The 27,274-nt window shown below is 43.3% G+C and overlaps 1 protein-coding gene across 1 annotated transcript in view; it reads left to right on the top strand.

Annotated features, from left to right (window-relative positions):
* Positions 1-26,402, top strand: part of LOC133345866 (ATP-dependent 6-phosphofructokinase, platelet type-like) — a 74,408-nt gene extending 48,006 nt beyond the window's left edge. Inside the window, 11 exon segments of the mRNA XM_061556917.1 lie at positions 2,874-3,020; positions 4,179-4,249; positions 4,522-4,609; positions 5,252-5,350; positions 5,352-5,405; positions 11,027-11,191; positions 14,655-14,716; positions 17,639-17,750; positions 18,758-18,857; positions 23,020-23,125; positions 25,218-26,402. Coding sequence (XP_061412901.1) covers positions 2,874-3,020; positions 4,179-4,249; positions 4,522-4,609; positions 5,252-5,350; positions 5,352-5,405; positions 11,027-11,191; positions 14,655-14,716; positions 17,639-17,750; positions 18,758-18,857; positions 23,020-23,125; positions 25,218-25,344 — 1,131 coding nt within the window. The 3' untranslated portion in view covers positions 25,345-26,402.
* The last annotated feature ends 872 nt before the right edge of the window (positions 26,403-27,274 follow it).

Raw genomic sequence — 27,274 nt, 5'->3', positions numbered from 1 at the left:
TTTGCTACTGCTGACAGTTGCATTTGTGAGAATTTAATATTTCTCCAATGTTCTTTTCGTCTCGTGCTGATCATTCGTCCAGTTTGCCAAACAAAACATTTACCACACGTGCAGTTAATCCTGTACACACGTTCTGTTGATCGCTTCGGTAATACATCTTTTGTACCAGATATTAAATTCTATATTTTATGTACCGTGCCAAATCTGACTCGGGTTTTTTCAAACATCTGGCTAGTTTATCAGTTACTCCCGCAATGTACGGTATTTTGATCGTTTTAATTACTTGGGCAGCTTCAATGCTCTTGTTATTTGATTTGGTTTTGGGTTTTGGTATTCAATGTCCTGTTGATTTGTGCATCATTGGAACCGTTCATTTGCAGCACTTCTTTAACATGTTAAAATTAAAATAATAATACAAAATGAAGTGAATAAAAATACTAAAAATAAAATAAAAAATATAAAACAAAACAACGCTAATGTAGACTGTAGCCTGGTTCTTAATCGGAGACTGCCAGTACACTCACCCAGCTTAATAACCAGGCTACAGTCTACATTATAGACTACAAGTACACTCACCAAACTTAATAACCAGGCTACAGTCTATATTATAGATTGCCAGTACACTCACTCCGAATAAGAACCAGGCTACAGTCTACATTAGTGTTTTTTGTTTTATATTATTTTTTTAGTTTATTTTAATTATTTTTATTCACTTCATTTTTTATTGTTATTTTTCTATCTACGTAACTTTACCGAAAGAACCAAAGAATATCCTGTAACATGTTGCAAAGCCTGGAGCACCATAATTTGCCAATATAGGCCGCTGTGCACTTGTCTTAGTCCATATCCATCCCCTAACCATCGTTTTATATTTCAAGGCACAGTCTTCCATGCATAGATATAATGGATCTCAATGGTCTATTACCTGGATAAATAAGAAATCAATCAATGCGGGCAATAGCACTGTTATAAATGATTACGTGCCGGCATCAATGAAGGTATCCATTGCTCCTTGTCTGCAAATCTCTCAGAGTTAGGCAAGATGAATGGTATCTTGATGAGCAAATTGCCAAATCCTCATTACTCTGCCATTAGCTGGCACCCGTGACCCATCTTCTCACACACCTGAAGGAAAATATACCGAGCATTTACAGTTTCATACACTTTTCGACTCCCAGTTTGGCAAATGGATGATTGCACCGTGAGGAGATGCACTGCAATCCCAGAGTTGTTTATCCGTGAGCTGTTTAGCTCTGTGAAAGTGCTGCAGTGGGGGGTGGCTGCCCCTATACAACTCACACGGTGTCAATGTCATACTTGTTGGCTTTGAGACTCGCAAGTGAAGGATCCCTGCATAGACGACATTGCCTTTTACCGATGGTGTTCGTTTGGGGCAGTGCCACATTCTAAATTGACTCCACTGCCAAAGTAGCCTGCCAATCAATCAGAAGAGCAAATGGAAGAGGGTATCAGCGTGTAAAGAATTAATTTCCATGCAACTCCAGAACATAACGTAGAGACTGTAAATACAATGGAAGGGAAAATAAGTGGTTGACTTCTTTTGTTTAGGTATAGCATTCTTTTTGCTTGATATGGTTTTATGAAATGTTTGTTGGTGTCACTCACAGTTTACTCAATGTGTAGAAAGGTGTTTCCTCCTGTGGGATCTAAGAGATGGGTTTATTTCTTGTCTTTGGGTGGTCTCTCTTCTGCTTTGCTCGGTTTTTGCCGTTTTTAAAACCTCGGTGGCTCTTATATTAATGGACCAGACCAAAACGAAATACTTTAAAGTGGATGTAGAAACTAAGTCTCGACAGCGTCTTATTACCATGCGTATTACACGGACTGTTATAAGCGATGGACTATATATGCCAGTTTTGTGTTATCGTGAAAATCCCATATTAATTACTCACCATTCACAAAACTGGTCTTGACGTGCAACCTGAAGTTGTAAATCGATTAAACCATATTGGTAAAGGGTGCAAGTTCAGGTGTCCAATCACGTTGGGTTAAATGAAACCCTAAATGTGGCTCGGAGCCAATTGGATGTGATCCCAGATGTATCAAAGGCTAAGCGCCAAAATCTGAGACCTGTAAGCCGATCAGAATCGTATTTTAATTATTTTAGTAATTATCTTTTATGTGATATGACCTCAATCGTAATGCTCCAGTGAGAGTCAACACTGCTGGAGTGTTCGTGGGGATCATTTTCTTGGGTTATTTTTTATGGGTCATATTTCTATGGGTTGTTTTTTTACATACTCTTTGGTTCTTTCGGTGAAAAAATAAAAATAAAATTAAAACTAAAAATAATAAATAAATAGACGTTTCGGACTATTCAGTAAACGTAATTTTTTTTTCCAAAGAGTATGGATTCTTGTAGTCACGAAAACTTCAAATCTAGAATGATTTTTTTACACTTCAAAAAGTAGTGTATATATTGTTTAAAAAAAAAAAAATTCTGCCGTAAAAATTAATTGACCACTAATATTAAAGGGCTATACAATCTGCCCGATCATCTTTGACGCGGAGTATTGATTAAAATCCTGATATACATGAACGTGAATATTTGTCCTGTCACCCCAAAAAATTTTAACCATTCAGTAAATGTCAACATTCATTTTTTATGTTGATAATCACGTGACAACAATCTGTTCAGACACTGCACACTCATATTTACAAGAACAGAAATTCCTTGCGTGCATTACATTGTGGTCTGCTGCTTCGGCTACCGGTAATTGGGATTGTATTTCTTTTGGTCTGGTCCAGAAGTCGGGAAACTGGAAAGCTAACATTGTGGACGTTGCTTGGGCAGTGCCCTCCTGCTCTTAACTGCTGAGTGTTGTTGCGTCTGTGGTGCTGGTGGGGAGTAGACCCAGTTCACGATCGCGGTGCTCAACGTGGGCGCCCCAGCGGCTGGGATGAACGCAGCCGTGCGCTCGGCCGTGCGTGTGGGCATCACGGAGGGGCACAACATCCTGGCCGTGAACGACGGCTTCGAGGGCTTTGCCAAGGGCCAGGTAACAACCCGCTCCTCCAAAAGTGACGCGCCATATCATCATCGTCATCATCGTCATCATCATCACGATCCATGGGCAAATAGCCCGTAGGTGTACACTGAACATTTCCTAATTTGTTACCACTTTCCTCTGTCTTGTGCCAATGTGCTCAAGTAGTGGCCACATCTTTCTGGCACCAATCTCTCGTGATTTCGTCGTCAAGCCATTCTGTGTAAGGTCTTCCTCTCTTTCCGGTTCCTTACATTTTATCCGAACAACACCACACTTTAATTTTCCTGTTGTTGTCCATCCTACATATGTGTCTGGTTTTTTTCTTCATGGCCCGAAGTACCAGCACCCTTTCGCCTGACCTTCCTTTTTATCCAGGCTCAAATATACTCTTCATTGTGGACCCCCGAGACGTGCCGTATATTTATATATATATGTTTTATTGCACTTCTTTACCCAGAAATCTTTGCGGCGTCCGATGACTGGTTTTTTTTTGTTCCGGAGGGTCCTGACACGTTTTCGCAGTAGCGCAGCGATCAATGCTGTGTGTAATCCCAGTTGAGTGATTTTCGCGGGGTAAATTTTCAGGCACACAATGGCCTACCCTTGCGAATGAACTCACACCATCCTTAATGTCCACTGTGAAGCAGATGGCGCGCAATATTTCTGTGGTTAACACTGGGCTGCGATTTAAACCACGGTGGCTGCTGAATTCGAACCGTGTGAACCTTTGCAATAGGCGGCGAGCGCGCTACGACTAGGCCAAGCCACCGCCCCTATGCACGTGATGAAACTACTCCCTGCTAATCCCTCTGCGTAGGTTTTTGCAGTTGCGCTCTGCAGCACTGCGATTTGCTGTCGGGTCGTACTGTGTATTGTTTGGCATGGCTGTCCGTCGTTTCGCTCCACGTATTGGCAGCAGCTTCTTCAGGAACTAGTGCAGTGTGCTAGCTACCATGCCACTGCACCAACCCTCGCCCTATATAGTTACATGTTCATTATATTATTTGAGTTCCGAATATCTGAACACATGTACCTCGTATAGATTTGTTTGGGTGCAGGATAAACATTTCCGGTCTGGAATGGAAATTTAATTAATCATACAATAATTTCTACTTTCTTCCAAAAAAATACTCGACAAAGTGTTTCCGCTATTTTCTTGTTCTTCAGATAAAAGAAATTAAGTGGAGAGATGTTGGAGGCTGGACGGGCCAGGGTGGATCCTTACTCGGAACAAAGCGGTACGTTGCCGTGTGTATTGTATACAGTGATGGATTTTTCTCCACTGCCTTCTGTTATAACAAAGTAGCTCCGCAGAAGCAGGAGCCCTATAATACCTGTTATGCATGGTAGTCACCCATCCATGAACTTTCCAGGCTTCTGAGATTTGTTGAGATCAGGTTTATTCCAGATAATTTAGCACAAGGCATATGATAATGTATTAGATACAGGATTTGGCCAAATAATGATGCTCTTGTATTGATTATAGTATTTTTCTGGCTTCTGTGCACAGGACTCTCCCAAGCAAGTATTTTGATCAAATCGCTGAAAAGATCCGTGAACACAATGTTAACGCATTGCTCATTATTGGTGGGTTTGAGGTGAGTTTTCCCCAAAATACTGCCATTTGCAAATATGATTGGTTTTGATCATGTGAGTGGATTGTCATCATGCATAATTATCGTCGCAATTGTATATTATAGTATAATAAGTTAATCGTATTCCTCTCTGAATTTGTGCTTTGGTTTTATAGCAAGGCCAATCTCTTAACCCTTTTCTTAGATGTCTTGTTTATGCTTCTTTTGCACAATTCTTTCTCTTGAAACTTTAAAACTAACACTGTTGCTAACCCATTCAAATGGGATCGCACTGACGCAGGCTTTGCTCGATGACTCACTCACCCGCTGGAGTCATCTGCCGTGTAGGAAAATTTGGATTTGATTATTTTTCAACAACATCCCTCAATTTGTCATGTAATGGTAAATTGTGAATGGTAAATTAATTGAAACTGCCGCGTGCTCCCGAGGGTTGCAGCGCTGCACACAATCATCCCGTTACGAAACAGTCGACAAAAAAAAATGACCAAGTGTGCCCCTTTGCGTCTGCGTGTCAGTGCCAGGCCCTTCTGCTCCACTACCTCTTGTTCTGCATTCTCGCTCTGCCACGCTTCCTCTCTCTGTCTCTCGGGCCGTGTGCGCCCTGCCTTTTTCCGCTGCCGCCACCGCCTGCCGTCGCGGCATCAGGCTTTCCTCAGCGGCCTGGAGCTGGTGGAGGCGCGCGACTCACACCCGGCGTTCTGCATCCCCATGGTGGTGGTGCCCGCCACCGTGTCTAACAATGTGCCCTGGCAGCGACTTTAGCGTGGGGGCCGACACGGCGCTCAATACCATCACCGACGTGAGTGCCACACCGCCGTTCGTTTGGAAGCATCGCGGTTGATGTTTGGACCTCGCCTGTGGAGGCCTACCGCTCATTAAGGTCGCGCTCATTGCACACAAAGCTCTTGCTGCAAATAGACCACAAGGAGCATAAGCCATCACACGAACTCCGGTCATCCTCGCAGCGGCTGTTGGCTAACCATCGAACGAAAGACGGAGCCCGCATCGCTACTTTGAGATGCACTTTGGTGGCCGTCTGGAACACTCTTCAGATATTAGGAAGCCACTGGAGCTAAATACTTTTAAATCCAAATTCAAAACAAATTTCTTTAGAACTCATTTTTGTGTTTCGTTTTTGTTGTCTTTCCCTCGCCCCTGCATTTAATGCGGTTGGCTACATACGGTGCGAAAGAAGTTCAACAAACGTACGTCTATTTGGCATGCATCGCAGGCGCATTAGTGCAAGCAGTAGCGTGGCCAATGAGCACGCACTTAAATGCGACTACGATGCCATTAAAGCATACGAGCCAGCGCAAATTCCAACCGCCAATTAACCTTTTCCCGTTCCGAGACGTCTGCAAGTTGCAGGCTGGGTGTCTTGTTCACCGCTGAATCTCGAAACGCGCAAGCGGTTTGGCTTTAATTTGATTAAGAGCGGCGTAGCATTGTTGTTTTTAAAGACTTTGTACTCACCACAGAGTACTGTAGCAACACTACCGCACACTCTATGATCGTTGATGCCAAACTGTGCCACACGCCCTCCCGCATGGCCCTAAGCGAGCCTTGGTACCGATTAAGTTATTTTATTTTAGTTTTTCTTCCAGTTCAGTTGCAATGATGTATATCATCGGATATACGTATGCATCACCGGGTTCGTAGAGCGCTCTGCACGCCAACCGCTATACTACCGCAAAGACACACACACACACAATGCCGACGTTCACTCGTTTCATTGCATTCGGCTGAAGACGATCAACGCTGGGTTCCGTTCCACAATAATCTCGGTAAGTGACCTGAGACCAAGGCCATCCGTTCCTCTGCGAAAGCAAATCCTGCGACCAGCCTCGCTTCGTGAGTATCGGCCTGGGAAACCTTCTTCTCACCTCCTGCGCCTCCCCCGTCTTGCTCTGGTCTTTTTTTCCTCCCGCCTTCATTGCCAAATGCAATCCACCACGCTGTGTTTGTTTTTTTATACTGTTATTTTATTTTTGAATATAAACAAAAATATCTTTGCGGACTCTCATTATCCTCTCACTGATTGGGAAAGAAGCCAAACTGTTGAATATGATTTAATGTGTAATGAAAACTGCAGCGGTGCACAGCTGTAATCTGATGAGGGTGAAAGTTGTGTCACAGGACCCTTAGTGTAACGAGACACATTAGTTATATTATTAACCTGAATGATCACACAAATACAGTACAACGGTATCATGACCCCTTTAGCGCTGATTCGATTAGCGCTCGCTTCTCCAGGAACGCATCTTGAGCGCTAAGCCAGGTCTAAGTGCGTTTCGTGAATAGAATGTGCAATACCAAGCTTTCAAGACTGCTCCGCCAATAAACTAATGAAAGCGTGATTTGCTGAATTTGAGTGTTAACGCCCGTATCGTTTGCCATGGGCTTGTAAATTAATGCAAGATTTTATATTGCTTTACAAGAAAGCAGCTTAAGATTAAACAGCGCAGTTGCATCGTCGTGTGGATCACGCTCGGAATTTCATGGCAGAAAAGTGCAAGTAACTTGGAGGTTTAGAATAGAATGTGGCAACAGGGTTTTGTTTGTTAGACATTGTGAAGAAGAGGAGGTTGGGATGGATGGGGCACTTGTACAGGATGGAGGAGCCATGTGGGTTATTGGCAACGTGTTGGACAATATCATTTGTTTGGGGAAATGCACCCATCGCTTGTTCATGACAAATGCTTTCTCTGTGCGCAAACACACACTGTCATTAAAATCCGCGGATTCTACGTCCAAAGAGATTATATTACTAAACATCCATTTTTATCCTATCCAACCACTTGTCTTCCCTTCACTTCTGCAGTGGACTATCCTAGTTAAAGGTTTTTTATTCAGATGGATGGTGGATTGCATTTGTACTATTTCCCTGCTTCTCCATTCCGCTTTTTCTAGATGTGTGACGGTGATGCAGCCCATTGATTTTTTATTGCACAGTGACGGGTCTTAGCCAGACCAAAACCTTGCGTTTAAACGCGCGTGTGTGTGTGTGTGTCATGTTCCAATAACTGTACAAATAGAATTTTAGGGCAAGAAGTTATTGTCATGTCATTTTAAGCACAAAATCAAGTTAGTAAATGACAAATCGATATCATAATCCAAGCCAGTGTCCCCTTGCTCAGACGAGTGTGGCTTGGTACGCTACCCATCTTCCTGAGTGGCCGAACTAAGCCAGTGGCGGAGATTCCCGTGCGCAGGTCAACCACTATTGTTGTCCCATGAAGTAGAATTAATTGTATTCATCCTGCACGTATACGTCACATTATTATTAATGCTAATCACAGTTTTGCTTTGTAATGAAAAAAAAAACACATGACCTCCAACGTGTTGATATCTGGCTAAGAGCTGTGATTACTTGGCACACTGAAGCCATTAGTGTGTGCATGTGCCACGCTGTAGGCATTTGAAGGGGCCATTCAGCTCCAAGAGGCGAGAGGTAAATATGAAGAGTTTTGCATTCCCATCTGCATGCTGCCCGCCACCATCAGCAACAACGTGCCGGGTTCCGACCTCAGCCTGGGTACAGACACAGGCCTCAACGCCATTGTGCAGGTACTCCCCGCGACCGCCGTGCGCTGCCTCCAAGCGCTCGCTCCCCCCTCCCCCCTCCTTCGTTTCTTCAGGGGCCGTGTTTTCCCAGCGGGCTCGTTGTCCCATTGCGAGCGCACCGTGCCTGTCCGCCATCACGCTGTTGCCGGAGACGAGTCGTGTGCATCTGCGGTATCGCGCGAGTTACTAAATAAAAATTGAAGATGTGATTCATCATGGAAATCCTCTCTGAATGCAATTCAAATGTGGCTGATGGGATATGAGAAAAAAAAATAAGCGAAGGGATGGATATATGGAGATGAATCGGCTGTTGTATTTATTTTTGTTGCTTTATATTCTCCACAATTACGCGGGTGAATATTTTTTGTTACGTTTTTAAGTAAAATTTCACGACTGCGTTTCAGGCAACTTGTTTTGCATAGTGTGATTGTGAGGCCTACGTAACTGGGCGTGTCTTTCTGCACACTCTGATAGTTGAAGCACAAGTAAATGCTGATTGAGCATTAGAGTATTGAAAAGATTTCTGTACTCAATTTGCTATAATATAAAAGTAATTTTAGTTTAATCCAAAGTAATTTTTTTCAGACGTCCTTCGCAGGATGCGTTTTGGACCGTGAAACACATCTGAGTGCATGTAGCCATGCATTACATAATTGCTTATGTGTCACAAAGTTTCGTATTCGGTTGAACTCGCAATTTACCACTCTAGGACTAAATTGCATTCATAAACCTTTAAATGGAGTGGGCATAAAATAAATGATCACTCACTCTCATCTGGGGAAAAAAGCATAAATGGAATAAGTATAATGAAATGCTAAGTGCCCATTTGTTTTGGTCATTTATAGCGGCACTGCATTAGTGCAATTTATCCTCTATGAGTTCAATTTCACCATGAAGTTGGATATTGAATGCCAAGGTAAGATTTATTCTTGTTGTTAAATGGGTTCATTTATAAATGTAGTTAATGCACACGGGTTTGGAACTGCAATCATGGCTAACAATGTCCCTTGATGTGGGATTCGTTTTTGTTTTATAATCCATGTTAAAGATTGTCCACTTAAAGTGGTTTACATTGGTTTGTTACTTGAAATGCTTTTAAACATTATACACTGAAAAAAAAAGTAGTTTTAGAAGTTGGTCTTTGTCGATGGGTGGTGTTGGCTGCGGTGGACGATAGCTCGATGTCAGGACAGCGAGCCCCCCCCGGTCCGTCCGTCCCGCTGAGGGCCTGGCTTCAATCCTGGCAAGGGCCACCACGCGTCCGTGATTAAACCGGGCGGTCGAGTGAATAGCGCTTCGATCGTCTCGGCTTGGTCACCCGCGAGTGTGCGCGCAATAACGTCGATCGCAGCGAGGTTGTTTTTATTTTCGTTCTCTTTTTTTTCAATTCGGCCAAACACAAACATTGAGAATTAATCATTGCCGTTAGATTGCTATGCAATGAACACTGCCGTAGCTGGGCTGTAACAAGATTCATGACAAGAGTGGTTAAGGGGTGGTTAAAGGGAATTTAGAAGTAGTAGTTCTGTGATGTAATGTTTCACAGGATGGTCTCAGATATTGGTGCTTCTCTGAGTGTTTTAAATTAAAACTTGTTTGTTTCATGACCCAATGTTAATGCCACAATTTTGATACAATTAGGATTTAAAATAAAAAATTAGCCATATTATTTGGGTCTTTCGGTAAAGTCACGTAGATAGGTTCAAAGAAAATAAAAAAAAAACTATGACGTTTCGATGGCAACACAAGCGTTCGTCATCAGGAAAAGGGGGTTAGCTTCTAAAGGCAAACTGTTTATAAAGGTTTAAAATGGGCATAGCCCAAATGTCAGCAGCATGGGGATGAGCAGCTATTGTTAATGTAAGTGATGGGCAGTGACCGCGATGGTGGTGGGTTTCCACCAATTAAAGGGCTGCCATGTAAAAATCAGCATGTTCATGTAAGATCGGTGAGCGGCCTCCACGGCGAGTGCGCTGAGGTGTCTATGTTAATGTGAGAGATTAGCATGTTAATGTGAGAGATTAGCATGTTAACGTGAGAGATTAGCAGGTTAACGTGAGAGATTAGCATGTTAACATGAGAGATTAGCAGGTTAACGTGAGAGATTAGCAGCTTAACGTGAGAGATTAGCAGGTTAATGTAAGATCGCAGAGCCGTCGCCACGCCGAGGTGGGCGCGTGAAGGTGGCTGTGTCGGTGTGAGCAATTGAACCTGTTAATGTAAAATCGGAGAGCCGAAAATTAACAACTAACATCGGAAGGTGGCAGGATGGGAACATCACAGCCAGTTATGACTTAAACTGGTTGATAACGTCCTTCCAACGATTGCTAAGTTTGTACCCATTTTCTCAGTTGAAATTGTGTCTATTTGGTTGATGTGTAATATCGAAATGTAACAAAAAATTAATGTGATGCACTTTTAAAAGTGTGGTAACCTTTTGAGTGTATATGTCTATAATATAATTTTAACAGATCTGTACATTACTCATAGGTGGATTATATTTTGAAATACTGACCCAAACAATATGAAATCTATGCATAGGGACTGGTGGAAAAAAATGTCAGGATATATTTTGCATTTGTACTGAACGAGGGCAAATCTCTATAATCCCAAAATGTAATGAACAATGTTAATGTAAAATGTAAAAGGACGTTTGTGTACAGACATAAATAACATAATCTATGGTGCATTATAAGTAATATAGGAGGTGAACATTCTGGGCAATGGCCTTTCCAGAGAAAAGCTTTTGAAGGGAAGACTCTTGCTTCGTGAAATAAATGCACTCGGCGGGGGGCTGAAACTCCAACAATCGTCGCAAAGCCGCTGAGCGTTTCAACCCCCTCCCGTTCCCGCCAGACGTGCGATCGCATCAAGCAATCGGCCAGCGGCACCAAGCGTCGCGTGTTCATCATCGAGACGATGGGCGGATACTGCGGATATCTGGCCAACATGGGAGGTCTGGCGGCCGGAGCTGACGCCGCTTACATCTACGAGGAGCCCTTCGACATCCGGGATCTGGAGGTAGCAGCGCTCCGTGTCCCGAGGCAGGGAGAGGGGGGTGCCGCTCCAATGGCTCTTATCGGAGGGCAGCTAACCACGCCTCGGGTTCAGGCCCACCGAGGTCGCGTGCTACTCTGTGGTCCAATCGCAGTTTTTTGACGAACGATAGTGGTCGCGCTTCCTCTGCGCGAGTGGTAGGAGTGTGCCGCATGAGAAGTGGCGGCGTGCAAAAGAAGAATGATTCATGGGAAATGCCGAGTGGCTTCTTGCATTTTGTAATCAATCCCGATTTCGGGGTTGATTTGAAAAAATTATACGTGGAGTCTAGCCTTGGCGGGGAGGGTACGCAGACCAAGCAATTGTGCATCGTGTTAAATTCTGACCAATAGCGTGAGACAAAAATGTATTCCACTGTATTTAACCGTTGATTTGTGGTTAGGATCAGGGTGAATGACATGCAGGGATTAAATGTAAAAATGCCGAAATTGCATTTTATTTAATCAAGTGGGTTGAAAGTGTTGGAGTAAAAAAAAAAACCATGGGTTTATTCATGAAACCAATCAAGGATTCCTGCCAAATAAGGAAATGTGCCCAATTAGGCCTAGGTTTTTGCATTATGGGAATGATTGGAATCAACTGAGGGACTTGATCTTTGAATGTGGGCAAGCAATGATCATATCCTATTACTGCACTGCACATCACCGCACGTTCCCGCTGAATCTAGCAAGTGCCACTTTCGTGTATGTGAAGGTAAGTTTTAGTGGCAAGTCCTGTCACGCATATTGCATGTTAGCCAAGCCATTGTGCTAAACACACACAAACATCCATTGTACGCCCGTTTAATGCTCAACAGAAACCAGCATCAATGGCAATGTGTCAATTTAAATAAATAAATTTTGCTACTTATAATTGCTGGGGCTATGTTTTGTTCAGAAAACTGGCCTTGGTTTTTATGTACCTTGAATAGGACATACTCAACCGTAGTTACGTTTCATATTTTCTTATATTCACGGTGGGTGAGGGTTATGTGCCCACACTTCACCACTCCGGTCAATGCGGATCGAGGGGTGGAGTGCAAAACAGAAATGGATTTGGCTGCACTGCCCTCTACTTCCCACAGCGTCCACTGCGATCGTGCAATGGCATCTTCTTGGTTCTTTCGGTAAAGTCAGACAGAGTCTGAATGTTCTCCACCTGAAGACGGCTGCTTGCGTTGTAGCCGAAACGTCGTGAGAATTATTTTATTATGTTTTATTTTTATTATTTTATTATTTTCCTTCTACGTGACTTTACCGAAAGAACCAAGAAGATGAATCCCTGCAGTCACGAAAGCTTTAAATCGTGCGATGGCAGTCGCTCATCCATCGTGCACCATCCACTCGCGTCCCCCGGGTGGTTACTCAAGCTGGGTCCACCGAGAATTTTGTAGCTTCTGTCACCTGTGGGCCAACAACAATTTGACTGCATTCACCTTGTGTGGACATTTTGTTTCAAAGAGAAGATGAAATTGTGTTCAATTTGACTCCTGGTCAAAGCCGGCCGCTTTTGTGTGCAGCAAAATGTAACGCAATGGCCTGCTTGCAGTCGGATATATTTAAGTGTATCAGATATATTTAAGTGTACGAGACTTTTTCAAACGCAGAAGTAAAACTCTTCCTCGAGGATTCTAGATTTGAAGCTTTCGTGACTGCAAGGATTCATATTCTTAGGTTTTTTCGGTAAAGTCACGTAGGTAAATTAATTTTAATTTTTTACCTACGTGACTTTACCAAAAAAACCTAAGAATATCTTCCTCGAGGATCATTGATGTAATGTCCACAGCTATAGCCAACATCATTGAAACCCATAAGGTTAAGAAAAGATTTTCAGCCTGTCTTGCTATGAAATGGCCAGCATCCTCCACTTTACACCCATATTCACAGGCCATAAATATATTTTCGAGTTGTTTTGTTAAATTATTTTCTGCCCTATCGAGTGACAAATGAACTCTGCCTCAAACTGCCATTTTGACGACATCACAAAGTGGTTCATGCATTTTATCAAAAAAATCCATGTAATGCAATATATTACATATTAACTTAGCGCCATCATTTACCATATGGATTCCATATATATTATATATTGACCTCTTTATCACAACCCCCTACATTATACGTATTACTTACATTTAAAGAGGCCCATTCCTAACCACTTCTGTCAACGTTTTTTAAGCTCGTGTTGAGGCCTAAATGTAGAATCTAAATAATTAAAAGGTCCATAATCGGCTGCTGACCCGGTATCTACAAATGTAGTGTTTATAGAAAAAACTGGTAACATAACTCATTGCTGCAACCCATCCCATCTCTAAAACCACAGTGGGGTTTCTTTAAGTGTTTGTATATCTATGTGTTTATCCGATTCGGCAAAGCTCGAGGAAAAGCACCTCCCCTGCATCTTCCTGGAACGCTCAGTGAATGTATCCCGCGAGAATTAACACACTCTGTTACTTCCCTTCTCTTTACGTTTACGTAACGTTATGATTATGGCCTTTTATCAAACCCTGTGGGCTTCTGCTGTCTCCTCCGCGCTGCCTTGATTGTATTAGGCAGCAGCTACCTCAGCATCTGTCAGCCACCTTCTATCAACATATCTGCAGGAATACCAAACACACTCCTGCTGACTCACCAGTTTTCAGCTGTTTCACTGCTGCTTCGACGTGGAAGGTTATCACTTCTCTCTCCGGCTCTTTAGTCTTTGCCACGTTTTGCAAATCCACTGCTCGGGTTGGCCCGCTGTTGTTTGTCGCTTTCTTATTAGGGCCATCATTTGCCGTGTGGATTCATCTATTCTGCACCAGTTTGTGGACTATTGATTTTGGATACAGTTGCATGTAAGGAGGCCACTCGAGTCCAACAGTGGTTTTTCTAATGTCCCGTCGCAGCTGAACACAAAAACTGCAGCCAGCCATTAAAGTAATTAACTGAACGAGCCAAACACATCTCGCATCATTGACACAGTGAACAATGCGTTTACAAAGGGAACATTTGTTACATGTCTTCGAGCGGAAGTTAAGACACAGTAGCATTCATTCTGCTCTGCCACTTTTGCTAAAACGTTATGAATTTTCTGGTTAATGGGCCTTCCAGAGAAAAAAAAGCAGAATACGGGTCTGTTAAAATATTACAGCCGTGTCCTGTACGAAGCACCGAAACATCAGCCAAATCTGTGCAATTACATTGTAATCTTTCCTCCCATATCCAAAAGCCATCACATAACTCGTGTCATGTGAAGGTTGTCTTCAATAAAGGTACATGCCACTGTTTCGGTAATGTAAAGGATGCAAGTAGCATTAAAATCAATAGGTAAAGATGTAAATGCTGCAAACCAACGAATTTGTAAGCAATCTGTTTTGTGCCACATTATTGCCCCGTTTATTTGTTACCCACCGTAACCGACCGAGCAAAATCCTTCCCACGATATTCATGCCCTCGCTTGTCTGTGTCAGGCCAACGTTGAGCATTTGGCAGAGAAGATGAAGACGGGCATTCAGCGGGGGCTTGTTCTGAGGTGAGATGTTCAGCTTCTCCTTTAAACATTATTATGCTGGTGAGGTTTACTCTCGGTCGTATTATGTATGCATGTAATTATCTCTCTGTGTGTGCCGCGTCCTTTCTCAAAGACGTTCGTGATCACGACGCGATTATGGTTATTGTCATATCTGTTGATGGCAATTAGAGCTGGCTTGTATGATTACAGTGAGCAATCGATCACTGTACGGGTTATTGGTACGAGTGATCGACTTATCGCACGAGACGAAAATACTTTGGAGGAAAGGTCTCAAGTCTGCCACATGTGCCGCTGGATGGGAAGTGATGGGCGGGGCTTGGTGACATCATCAGGCATGTTGCTTTGGGCTTGGCTTGTATGGGCTCTGTCGAATGTTGGGACAATCACCATTTTTCAAAGGGCCCAAGTAATCAACTCCAAAATTTTGAAAAGTTTAGAATCGATAGAAGATTGATGTAATATAATAATCGTCGCAGCTCTAATTGGAATGCAATTACTAAAGGCCAAATAAAGTAAACCTGCATTTTGTGTTTACTATAGGTACTGCTAATGATATTTCTGACTGAAATGTTGCAAGGCATAGGCAAATACTGGTGGGGCTCGTGTCTTATGTAATTATGGCTTGTTGTTTTCTGGGCATTATGAAAATTGGTCGGCAAAAACATAAATCTTAGTGGCGCTACTAAGATTAGCTCTGCAGTTGTATAATAACTTCCAGCAACACGGGACTGTGAGTGCTGCGTATACTTCAATAGCGGCCACAAGCTCGTTATTAATCGAATGCCGGTACTCCATCAAATGCTTTACATGTGGAGCCGCTGATTTTGGGCGATTGCTCCGTCAATGTGAATGGTGTTGCAGTAGCAATGGCAGTCAATGTGGGAAGAGACAAATAATAGTTCACAGATTCTGAACTTGCGTTCACGTGGTGGCATGCTTTGTACAAGAAGCAGCGGTTGTCATCTGGGAATATTGAAAACATTTTGGGAAATTACCATACTCTTTGGGCGCAGTGGTGGCGAGATGTTAGCTCCCTCGCCTGGTATGCAGGAGCTCGTGTGTTTGATCCCAACCCTGACGCCTGCTGCTGTACATTTGGTGGTCTGCATGTTTTCTCTACCCTTGGTCACGTGGTTTTTTCCTATGGGTTCTCTGAGTTTTCCCTGCACATTTAGAAGCGTGCGTTTAGAGTATTTGGCTGCTATAAATTTCTATATGATCAGCCACTTGGTTGAGCTATCGTTTGTGGCCAGGTTGCTTCTGAAACAGAGTTATACAGCTCAGTGGCCCATACCTGTTCAAATAAAAATCGTTAACTCTTTGAGGAGGTTCCGTGTTAATATGTTACACCATTCTTCCTGGGTATTTGGTAACCCAGTGATGTGCAAGCGCAAAAAAAAAACTTGACACATACATCGATGCCACTGTGTGTGGCCTTTAAGGAAGAGTTTTTTTGGAGGTCACGTTTTGGACAATTGCCCTCCTTTCTCAGAGGAAATGGATGGATGTGGTGAGTTGTTACAATTCTTGCTGGGCGTCTTCGCATTCGCTTTATACAGGGAATCTAAAAGTAGCCTCGCAGGTGAACGGTCCTGTGTATCGCAGTGATATATCGGTGTGTTCTGGTGTGTCCTGCCATCCGTGCTGCGAACTTTCTAGCTTGCTATGCTTGAGTGGAACTGTGAAGAACAGCACGTGGCTTTCTTTTTTTTACATAATGCCTCACGAAATAATTTATCCAGGTTAACAAATTACTGGTCATGTAATGGTTCAGCTTGTTAATGCATTGGCTGATTTTTTTTTACTGGATTTGCCCTAGTCTTTATGTATTATGAATGGGTTTCTGTTGAGTAATCTATAATGTGTGATTGACTGTGCCACAGCAGAAGAGTCTAATTATGTGTTGTTTTTATCTCGGGGCAATTATTAACTTATTCACCTGCAGCAGCAGCAGCATGAAATTGATTCAATGCCTTGTAGACAAAACAACTTTAATTGTGTAAACATTCTTGGCACATATACACGCTCGTTTTTTTTCTTCAATCCTTTCGAAAATACTTTATTCAACTGGAACTAATTTATATCTGCCTCCGGGAAGGAGGGTTTTGCATTGGGAATCGCTCCAGAATTAGGAGCGTAGAGCTTGAATCATCAAATGGCTCTGGGACCCTCCTAATGATGGTTTAAATGAAAGAAAAAAAATGCACACAACAATTTTTCAAACCAGTGGGGTTTTTAATTATATTTATTTTTAATCTAAAGAAATGTTGAATTGTTGTTTCTTCTTAACGGATTTTATTAAAACGTAACGTGGGTTTGTTTTTAGCTCCTCTTAAATACAATTATCGATATTGGTTGTGAAAATTGCCTCGACATTAATTTAATTTTACGATTATTACATTTTGGGAAGCGTCATCGATGTGGTATGATGTCTTTTGTTTGTCATGATATATCAAGTTTCTTCCTTCAATGACAAAAAAACACCCCTACAATACGTTTGCAGTTGTAATCCAGTGTACGCCAGTGTCATGGCCACAGTAGCCTGTTTTTTAATGAGCAACGGTATAAAAAAAGCTATCTACAAGGAGCTTAAAGCATGCATTTGGTGTAAATAAACACATTTACTCATAATTAGCTAGGTGCATGTTGTGTTCCGATACCCAGTATAATATCCCCTTTTATCGTGAACATTTCCCCACAGTGTTTACATTTTGGATATAGAGGCAGAGCCCCATTAAACACTTGCTTTATGGAGATGATTGAACAGCCATCATGAAACACCACCGTCCCTTGTATGTACGTATGTTGAAGTTCATACGAGCAGTTCTAAAGAAATTCGTTTTTTTTCATCTACGCTTAAAAGTGCGGCGCTCCGTCGACACGTTTCACCGATAACGAGGTGACGTCTTCCTCGCCTTGCAGAAACGAGCTGTCTAACCCCAACTACACGACGGACTTCATCTACAACCTCTACTCGGAGGAGGGAAAAGGGGTGTTCGACTGCCGCAAGAACGTCTTGGGTCACATGCAGCAGGTGAGGGCATTGGCGCGTCGCTGCGGCAAAACGGTGACGCGCTCGGGGCAGAGAATAAAGAAATAAATAAAAAATGTAATAATCTTCAAATTAAATTAATGTCGAGGCAATTTTGTTTGGGTGATAAGGTAAACGCAGTTTCATATTCTTGGGTTTTTTTCGGTAAAGTCACGTAGGTAAAACATTTAAATTAATAAAAGTAAAATAAAAATAAAATAAAAATCACGATGTTTCGGAGGCAACACAAGCTTCCGTCTTCAGGTGGAACCGTCACAGCACGCTTGCTGTATCACGAAAGCTTCAAATCTAGAAGTAAATGCAGTTATTGTTTCGTTTTACAGCTTTCGTGACTGCAGGGATTCATATTAATAATATTATTTCCCTTCTACGTGACTTTACCGAAAGAACCAAGAATATGCAGTTATTGTTGTTATTTCGTAAATCAACATTGAGTTAAAGTCTGCCGTGGCTGCGACATTTTACCCCCGTGGGTGTTATCGTACAAGACGACCGGGTTTGCATTTCTGTGTGAAGTGGAGTCCTCTCATTTGCAGTTCAATCATCTTGATTCGTACTTTTTGTTCGGTGGATGAGGTTCCCCCTCCCCCCCTATTATAACCAGATGGTATGTTAATTAGTAAAAACGGCACACTGAAAGATGCTTCCTCATTTTTTTTGGAGAACTTAATTTATCTTAAACATTGGACACGTAACAAGCGGGGTGAGTATTCTTTGCATGGTTTTTCATGTGCGTGGTAGATGTAGAGTCAAAAATGAAATCGCATTTAATCGAGTGATCACATGCTTGACAGTGAAGACTTATGGTTTGCCTTGTTTAATTTTAATCTTGTATTTGGGAAACGGATTACGTGCCATTTTGCCGACCAAAAAAAACCCTTAGTCTATTGTGTTTTTCGATTTCCTTATTACCTTTAATTGTCTGGGGCAGGGCATTAATCCATACTGGTAATAATGTATCTGTTTTTTTCCCCCCACGTGCGTTTAAGGGTGGCGCTCCATCCCCGTTCGACAGGAACTTTGGGACGAAGATCGCTGCCAAGGCCATCCAGTGGCTCACGAAGAAGCTCACAGAATGCTACCGCCACGGTACGTTGCTAATGAGACTTTCAGAGAAATAAGGAGGCCATTACTAAACCATAACTATTTTTTTTTTACTTTACCAGGTAAGGCCCACTGAGCTATATAGCTATTTTTCAGAAGCGACCTGGTCACAAATAAAAGCTCTACGAAGTGGCTTATCACGAGGACATTTATAGCAGCCAAATACTCTAAACGCATGTTTCTAAATGTGGAGGGAATGACCGGAGGACCAGGAGAAAAATGCACACGATCACGGGGAGAGAGAACATGCAAACTCCAAATATATAGGCATCAGGGTCGGGATCAATGACCTCCTGTATACCAGGTGAGGGAGTAAACGTATCGCCACCGCAGGGTACGAGAGAGACATTCTGATCAACAGGAAGCCACGAGGGTGAAAGAGTTTTCAGCACTATCGCTGCTTTCTTGCCGAAGATAGAATGCCAATGATATAACCATAAAAGTCATCCTAATTCTTAGGACTCTCCTTCAGAAGGGTCCTGGACTGGAATTTTTGGCCAATATTATTTTTAAATGTGCATGTGTCAGGCAAACAGAATGACTGGGGTCAAGCCACACACGAGTGAGTGGACAACACTTAAAGCCTTGCAAAGATGCAGTCAATTAAAAAGACAGATGGGATCCAGTGAGTGGACTAATCCCATCTACATCTGTTGCTGTTACTCCCTTTCCCTGGCACCTTGCAGCCCTCAGCATATGCAATGCTTTACAAAGCCCTAGGAATGGATTGCCTTTGGAAATAACCTTTCACGTGTCATCTTGATTGAATGTGCATGTAATCGTTTACATTTACGGGGGTGTGCTATTTGAAATGGACACACTTATAATATTTAAATTCGTAAGCAATGAGGAGGGCACTGTTGTTCCATTATAACATTTTGTAGGAAGTATTCTTTGAAGAGCATTGCATTGTCTCCTTTGTTAAAACTTGTCAAGTGTTATTTACGTATTTATTTTTGATGTTTTACCGCTTAGCTTGAACATATTTTCCAGGGGTTCTAATTTTTTAAAACGTAAAATGAAAACAACATGTAAGAATGACTTTGTCACACTAATATGGCATTGGTGATACTAGTTGCATAAGATATATTTTTTGTTATTGTTTCTTTGCAAGGCGGTTTTGCAAAGCAGTCTTATTAACGAGCGGTTATTAACGTATGACAATGTTGACATGTTTAAATTATACTCTTGGAAATTGCATTCATACTAACAATCTTCTTCTCTCCCTTTCTAACCATTCACGGAGACAGAAAAAGGTAAATTGAATTAATTTTGTTCAACCTACTTGCATCTTCAATCTGTGTTGGGTAACACAGATTGATCGGTCATGACCTGCATAATTGACGCAGCTCGGTTCGGGTACAGTGTCGCATAGAACAAGCCCCATTGTTGCCCCATTATACACACACACACACACAGGTACACACACACACAGGTACACACACACACAGGTACACACACACACAGGTACACACACACAGGGTACACACACAGGGGACACACACACACAGGTACACACACACACAGGTACACACACACACAGGTACACACACACACAGGTACACACACACACAGGGTACACACACACACAGGGTACACACACACGGGTACACACACACAGGTACACACACACACAGGGTACACACACACACAGGTACACACACACACAGGTACACACACACACAGGGTACACACACAGGTACACACACACAAGTGCCACGGTGCCTCGGTGCCTCGGTGGTGCATTCTGTTCTCCTGTTACAACGCGTGGTTTTCGTAACGTGAATTGGGTATAACGCGATGAATGTATTGGGGAATTAATTTTTTTAAAAACGTGGATGCGGATTAAATATAGCGCGATCGAGTGAATGGAATCACGTCGCACGAGTGGCGATAAGCAGTCGTGTGCGGCTGCCTCGGCCTAGCACAAAGGCGGGATGCTGCTGGATGCTCCTAGATGCTACCCACGTCTTTGTTCAGTGTGCGTACGCATCTCGCGTGTTAACAACAACAGCGATTTTTCCATCACGCGGTGTCCTTCAGGAAGGCAACTACTACTGCGTTGTAGGAGAACAGACTGTATTGGCGACCGGCCATTGATCTGCCAGAGAATGCCCCCCCACCCCCCCCCCCCAGCTCCCCAGCTTTGCAACGGCATTCTGGAATAGCTGCTGCAGTTCGACTTTCAGCAATTTGCTTGGCACCTACTCCTGCACGCTGTGCACCACGAGTGTACAACCATTGTCAGCCCTGAGCCAACGGTGGAGATCTCACATTCCCGTGTGAGTTGACCAGTTTCTCTGGAGAACAACCGCTCAAAGCGGCACTCGCTTTATTGTCAACCATTGGGGAATGATGATGAGCCGAGTTGACCCCTCACATCTTCCAAGTGGCCGTGGCGCTTTCAAAGGCTCGCATTTAAATCCTGCTACATGTTGGTGGAGAAAAAAAAAATCATAAATGTGCCTTAGGACTTGATCAGACCGATACGCTGCACAGCAGCAAGCCTGCATGTAATAACAAGAATAAAAATCTTTATTTTGAGAGTGTCTTTCATACTGCAACGTTCAAGGCGCTCGACACAAGTTAAGATAAAACAAACGTGTATGAAGACGAATGTTTAAACACTCGTGAAGTAATGAATATACATAGCGAGAAGAAACAATGCGTAAAGCGTTAATATAATCATAATGTGCCAGAATAAAATCAGAAGGCGAATTATAAAAACACAGGTGTGTCCCGGCTTTCATATGCATCAGTAGATGCGTTCATCTGTTGGCTACTTTCATACACGGCTGCACACACACACACACCAGGCAAGCATTTAGCCATTGTGTACTCAAGTTCAACGCTTGAGAATCGGCAAGGTTTTTGGTTTAATGCTCTGACAATGAAACAAGAACTCAGCCGTGGTGCTATCGCAAAGTGATGCAGAATAAATTTATTGCTAGATTAAAGTAATGTTTTTTTTTTTCTCCGAAGGCAACGTAGCCGTCGCATAGGTGTGTGCGCGTGCGCGCGTGTGTGGTTTTTATTTTATCTTAAACTCATTTCTCACATCAAAATGTAATTAGCCCGGTGAGGCTCGTGTCCACCATTCCATCCAGATGTTATGCTAATGAATATGCCTCCCACACCACCTCGCGTACGTTACCCACAGCATGTCGGGGCCCTTTGGGATTTCACGCGGCTTAACCTCTCAAATCTGGCGCGCAGTTAAACGTAGTTTTATATTGTTTCCGCCCGTACGCTGCGTGGGGCGTGAGCAACTTTGACATTTGTGTTGATTAAAAACACACCACGATTTGACTTGCCGAAAATGTGCAATGTTAATATTTACAAAGTCTCGAGTATAAGTTTCGTGCTGAAAATGTACGACCATTCGGAACAAAAACGGGAGGAGGAGGAGCATTGGGTGCAGTGGTTAGCACACTTGGGTTAATTCCTTGGGCATAGCAAACATCGGTGGCGAGTGGTATCTGAACTAGCCCTTGCACTGACCAGTGTGGTGAAGTATGGTCAAACAACCATGACGTGACATTTTAATACAACAGTAGATTGACAAGGGACTTGCAGGCTTGGTTGGTTTTTTTGAATCGACGTTCAGTTGCCGCGTTGATTCGCCGTACGTGATTTCACTGAAATTGCACTTTCGGAAATGTAAGCTGATGATATATCACAAAGCTTTCTACATTTGCTTCGATGGAGCCTGTAAGATGGTGCTATGAATTCGTGCTGTGTATATTTATCTATAACAAGCATCATGTGGCTTACCGCCAGGTATGTTTGGGAAATGTAAGCTTTTACAGCTTTTACTTAATGGCATTCAAATCGGTCAATGAAAAATGGTAAGAAATGGCGTTGTAATGGTGGGAGGGCTGTACTTGTACCCTTGCCTCATGCTCGCAGTGGTTGTCTATCGTGCTGTGTATGCGTGTGTGTGTGTGTATCCCACACGACTCAGCCTCAAACGAGTACCCTGTGCAGTGTATAAACATTGCCACTTGGGAGACAGCGTGGTGCTGGCCACCCACGCCTCTCGTGTGCCGTGCCGGCCTTCATAGGTGCTCGCTAACGTCACTTGTCCCAAGAGGCTGTTGCAGGATAGATATATACGGAGGATCTTTGTCTTTGTATTTTTCCCCAGGACATGTGTTCGCGAATTCCGATGAGTCGGCCTGCCTGCTCGGGATGCGCCGGCGTGCCCTTGAGTTTCAACCACTGGTGACGCTCAAGTCCGAGACCGACTTCGAGTGAGAGATCTTCACACATTCGTTCGGTCATCATCACCTCCAACATTGGGGCTCATCGAGGTTCCGTCCCTGCACGTTTACATTTTCCATGAGCAAAAATGTAATGCACGTTTTAGTGTTTCCCACGGCTATTTTTTGGAAACTCTGGATGGAATTCTCTTGGGGTGAATTGTATAGTTACATTCATGCACGTGCCAATGTCTTCACAGTCACTTGATTTCATGCGTCGGTGTCAGTAGAAATTAGAGTGAGATGGCCATAGCAATAAACCAAATACCAGCAATGGAATGTCTCAATGTCCAGAAGCATCTGTACATCTGCCTCATTGGATTTGACATGCCGTACGAGAGAAGAAGATGGAATGACAATTTGCCAAATTGATTTCCGTGCTCTTAATGAGCATTCAGTCGGTGCTTACCGCCTGTTGACAGCCCTGAGCGCCTCTGGTGGAAATTCCACATTCCTACGATGGAGACAAGTCTCTGGTAGGACGAGCACTGTTAACTTTCCCCGCAAAGTCAACAGAGGGATAATGGGCTAAATCAATCCCCAAAACTGGACTTGAACTCGCAGCCTTCTGATTGCGAGCACCTCTTTCTACTGCTGAGCAATCTGGCTGGATTTGGACGTACATTATAAATATCATTATCATAGACAATGAAAATGTCCCACTTATATCACACGTTATTTTGGTCTTCTTGGTTCTTTCGGTAAAGTCACGTAGAAGGGAGATAATAAAATAATAAAAATAAAACATAATAAAATTGTCACGACGTTTCGGCCACAACGCAAGCAGCCGTCCTCAGGTGAAGAACAGGTCTGTCGGAAAGACAGACCTGTTCTGTATTATTTTATTATGTTTTATTTTTATTATTTTATTACTTCCCTTCTACATGACTTTACCGAAAGAACCAAGAAGACAAAATAACGTGTGATATAAGTGGGACATTTTCATTGTCTATGATAATGATAGATATCATTTACGTCCGAACCCAGCCAGATTGCTCAGCATTAGAAAGAGGTGCTCGCAATCAGAATCCCTGCAGTCACGAAAGCTTTAAATCGAAACGTTATTTTGTATTCAGTGATTTATTCATCGACGGTGTGCAGAACGAGGTAAGACTGTTTTAAGAACGTACAACGTTTTGTCAGTTCTACGGCAAACCGAGATCCTGAATGTGTCAACGCGGAATCCGCATTGACACGTTCAGGGCTTCGTTTAATTTCTCAACGTCAGTTTGCTGGCCTAACCTTAAAATTGCAACCATAGAATCGAAAGATTAATGCAAGGTATTGAAAAGGGTGTTAAAAATGGTCCGTTTTAAACTGCAGCAGATGAATGCTAAGATGCTAGATTCTGCTCATGATTTATGTCCCTTTCAGTTACTTTACGTTCGGCATTTAATTTAATTATGCAGAATTATAAAGTTGCGTGGTTAGCATTTGCACTGCTCTTTCCGCACTTTTATATCACGCGGTGGAATCCAGGGCGGTAAATCTAGCACCACCGTGGGTCACCAAGTATAAGATTTAGCGGCATTGCGTTTGACTTATTGATCAAACCTTCTCATCTGCCGTTCGTTAAGGTGAGACTCTCATTAATCGAGAATCAAATCAATTGAAATCCAAGAGCTGAAATAACGGAAATGTTTTTTATTCGTGATGAATCAAATATTGGACTGCCAATGCCTTCTGAGATGGGTCACTCGAGTTCTGTACTTAGGCTAGATATGCTTGGGGGTGGAGGGGGGCTATTGTTGTTGTTGCTCGGGGCATTTCCGTGCATTTGGAGCAGGCGAATGCAGACACGTGTGTATGAGAATATTAGTGGTGAGGAATTGTGCCAAGGCAAGGACTGTCCATCTGTGCACAAAAAAGGCAGTTAACGCGCCGTAGCGATTCATGCAGAAAATTAAAGCAGAAACACTCCATCATGTAGCACAGCCCTGGGAACCTGCGTTCATTGTTGGTGCCTAATGGAAGTAACATGTTAAGTGCAATTGGGCCTCTCTTGCTGCTCTTGCTGCTGCTGCTGCTTCTTAACCAGACGCTGAGTAATATTAATGGCGCGGCGCAACGTGCATTCTGTCAGGCACCGCATTCCAAAGGAGCAGTGGTGGCTGAAGATGCGTGCGGTGCTCAAGATCCTGGCCAAGTACAAGGCCAGCTACGACATCTCTGACGTGGGGCAGCTGGAGCACCTGGCCATCCGGCGCTAGGTGTCTCACTCGACGTTCACCTTGCCACCGCTCACCCCGACGGCACCCGAGGACACAAACCTCCGGCCACCACCATCACCACCACCACCATCACCACCACTACCACCACCATCACCACCACCATCACCACCACCATCACCACCACCATCACCACCATCACCACCATCACCACCACCATCATCATCACCACCACCACCATCACCACCATCACCATCACCACCATCACCACCACCATCACCACCACCACCATCACCACCACCACCATCACCACCATCACCACCACCATCACCACCTCCATCACCACCATCACCACCACCATCACCACCACCAGCATCACCACCACCATCACCACCACCACCATCACCACCACCACCATCACCACCACCACCACGTGCAACTGGCCAGAGGCACAGCGCCCCGTTCCCTCCGTGCCCGTCTCGTGTGCGGTCGCTGCTTGATCGTGCGGTCCCTTATATCATTCCTCCACTCTCTGTGTTCACTCCAGAACGTGTTCCACCTCTCAACGGTCACGGTGTGTGCCGGTGATATATGCCTTGTCTGTGTTGTACTGCATTACTGTAATGTCTTGTGTGTGACGTGCGGGGGGTGTTGCTGCTGCTGCTGCGGCGTTGAGGAAGTGCATGCGCGAGAGATTGAGGTGACCCGTGAAGTCGAGGATGGCAGATTTGATCAATGATGAAAGAAGCTTTCAGTGTTTGTTTTAGGAGGTGATGTATTGCAGCTTTCCCTCCAGTGGTTACGTCACTAAGCAAGAAATGTGACTGGAAAAAAAAGGAAATAATAAAAGAATGTTTTAAAGTAATGTTGATCAGCTTTTTAAACCAAATTTGAGTGTTTATGATAGAATACAAAACAATATAGTGAGACTGACAAGTCCTGATGGATAAATAAAAAAAGATACCGAATATAAAGCCTTGAAAATACGGGAAAAAAATTGTGAGCTTGTTGTATGTGTCTCTTAGTTTAAAGTCTAATTTCCTGTACCGTTTCTGAACGCTTGTCAATCAAAATAAATGTATGCATTTAATGAAAGTGTACACTGTTTGAAATGTATTTTTCTTCACGACTAAGATCTGTTTGGGGGGGAGAGTGGTGGCTAAAACACGTAGATATTTTATTGATATTGGTTGGCATTTAAAGAAAAAATTTCCTCCCCCTGAATGTACTGGACACACTCTTTTACGAAACATCATATCAGCAGAAATGTCCCCTATTATAAATAACTTGACCATCCTGCCAGTTACATTTAAAATAAAAAAACGAGAGTGTTTACCCACGCAAGAGTGTAGGGCAGGGATTAGTATGTTTTTCAGTACCATATATAACGTAAAGAGTGGTAAACTTCACATTTGTACATGATTCCCATAATTGCTTTATTTTTTAAGTTAATTTACCCATTATGTTTAAGCTGCAGGTGTTGAAACAACAAACACATTGTTTATGTGCACGACAAAATTAAAAGCCGCAGAAGCAAATAACGCTTAAGTGCATTGCAAAATCAAATGTTCCTTCACTGGCCACAAGAACCAACAACCGTCGGCCTAGCAACGGGCATCCCCAGCAATGGCTGCTCCACACAGCCATAGAAGGGCATCGGGGAGCATGGCGATTGAATGAGATAAGCACGATAAACACGTTCCTTCGGAGTGGGCAGGTAGGAACTTGGTTGGACAGCGCATTCGTGCACGACAGACAAATATGCACGACAGACAGACAAATCATCCCTGGTGGGCAGTGTGGAACCTGTTGTTCCTACCTGTATATAGATAACTTGACTTGAGGTAGCCAGGCAGCCAGCCAGGTAGCCAGCCCCCTTAACTATCGGCCCCTCCCCCTTGCTTAGGCCCCTCCCCTGACCACCCCCCCCATATCCTTAGGTCCCTCCCCTGACCCCCCTTCCCTTAGGCCC

This window comes from Lethenteron reissneri, chromosome 23, assembly GCF_015708825.2.
Source record: "Lethenteron reissneri isolate LAM-NWPU_2019-01 chromosome 23, ASM1570882v1, whole genome shotgun sequence".
In the NCBI taxonomy this organism is placed as follows: domain Eukaryota; kingdom Metazoa; phylum Chordata; class Hyperoartia; order Petromyzontiformes; family Petromyzontidae; genus Lethenteron; species Lethenteron reissneri.
Note: the sequence above shows the minus strand (reverse complement) of the source record. Positions and strands in the feature narration are given on the sequence as shown.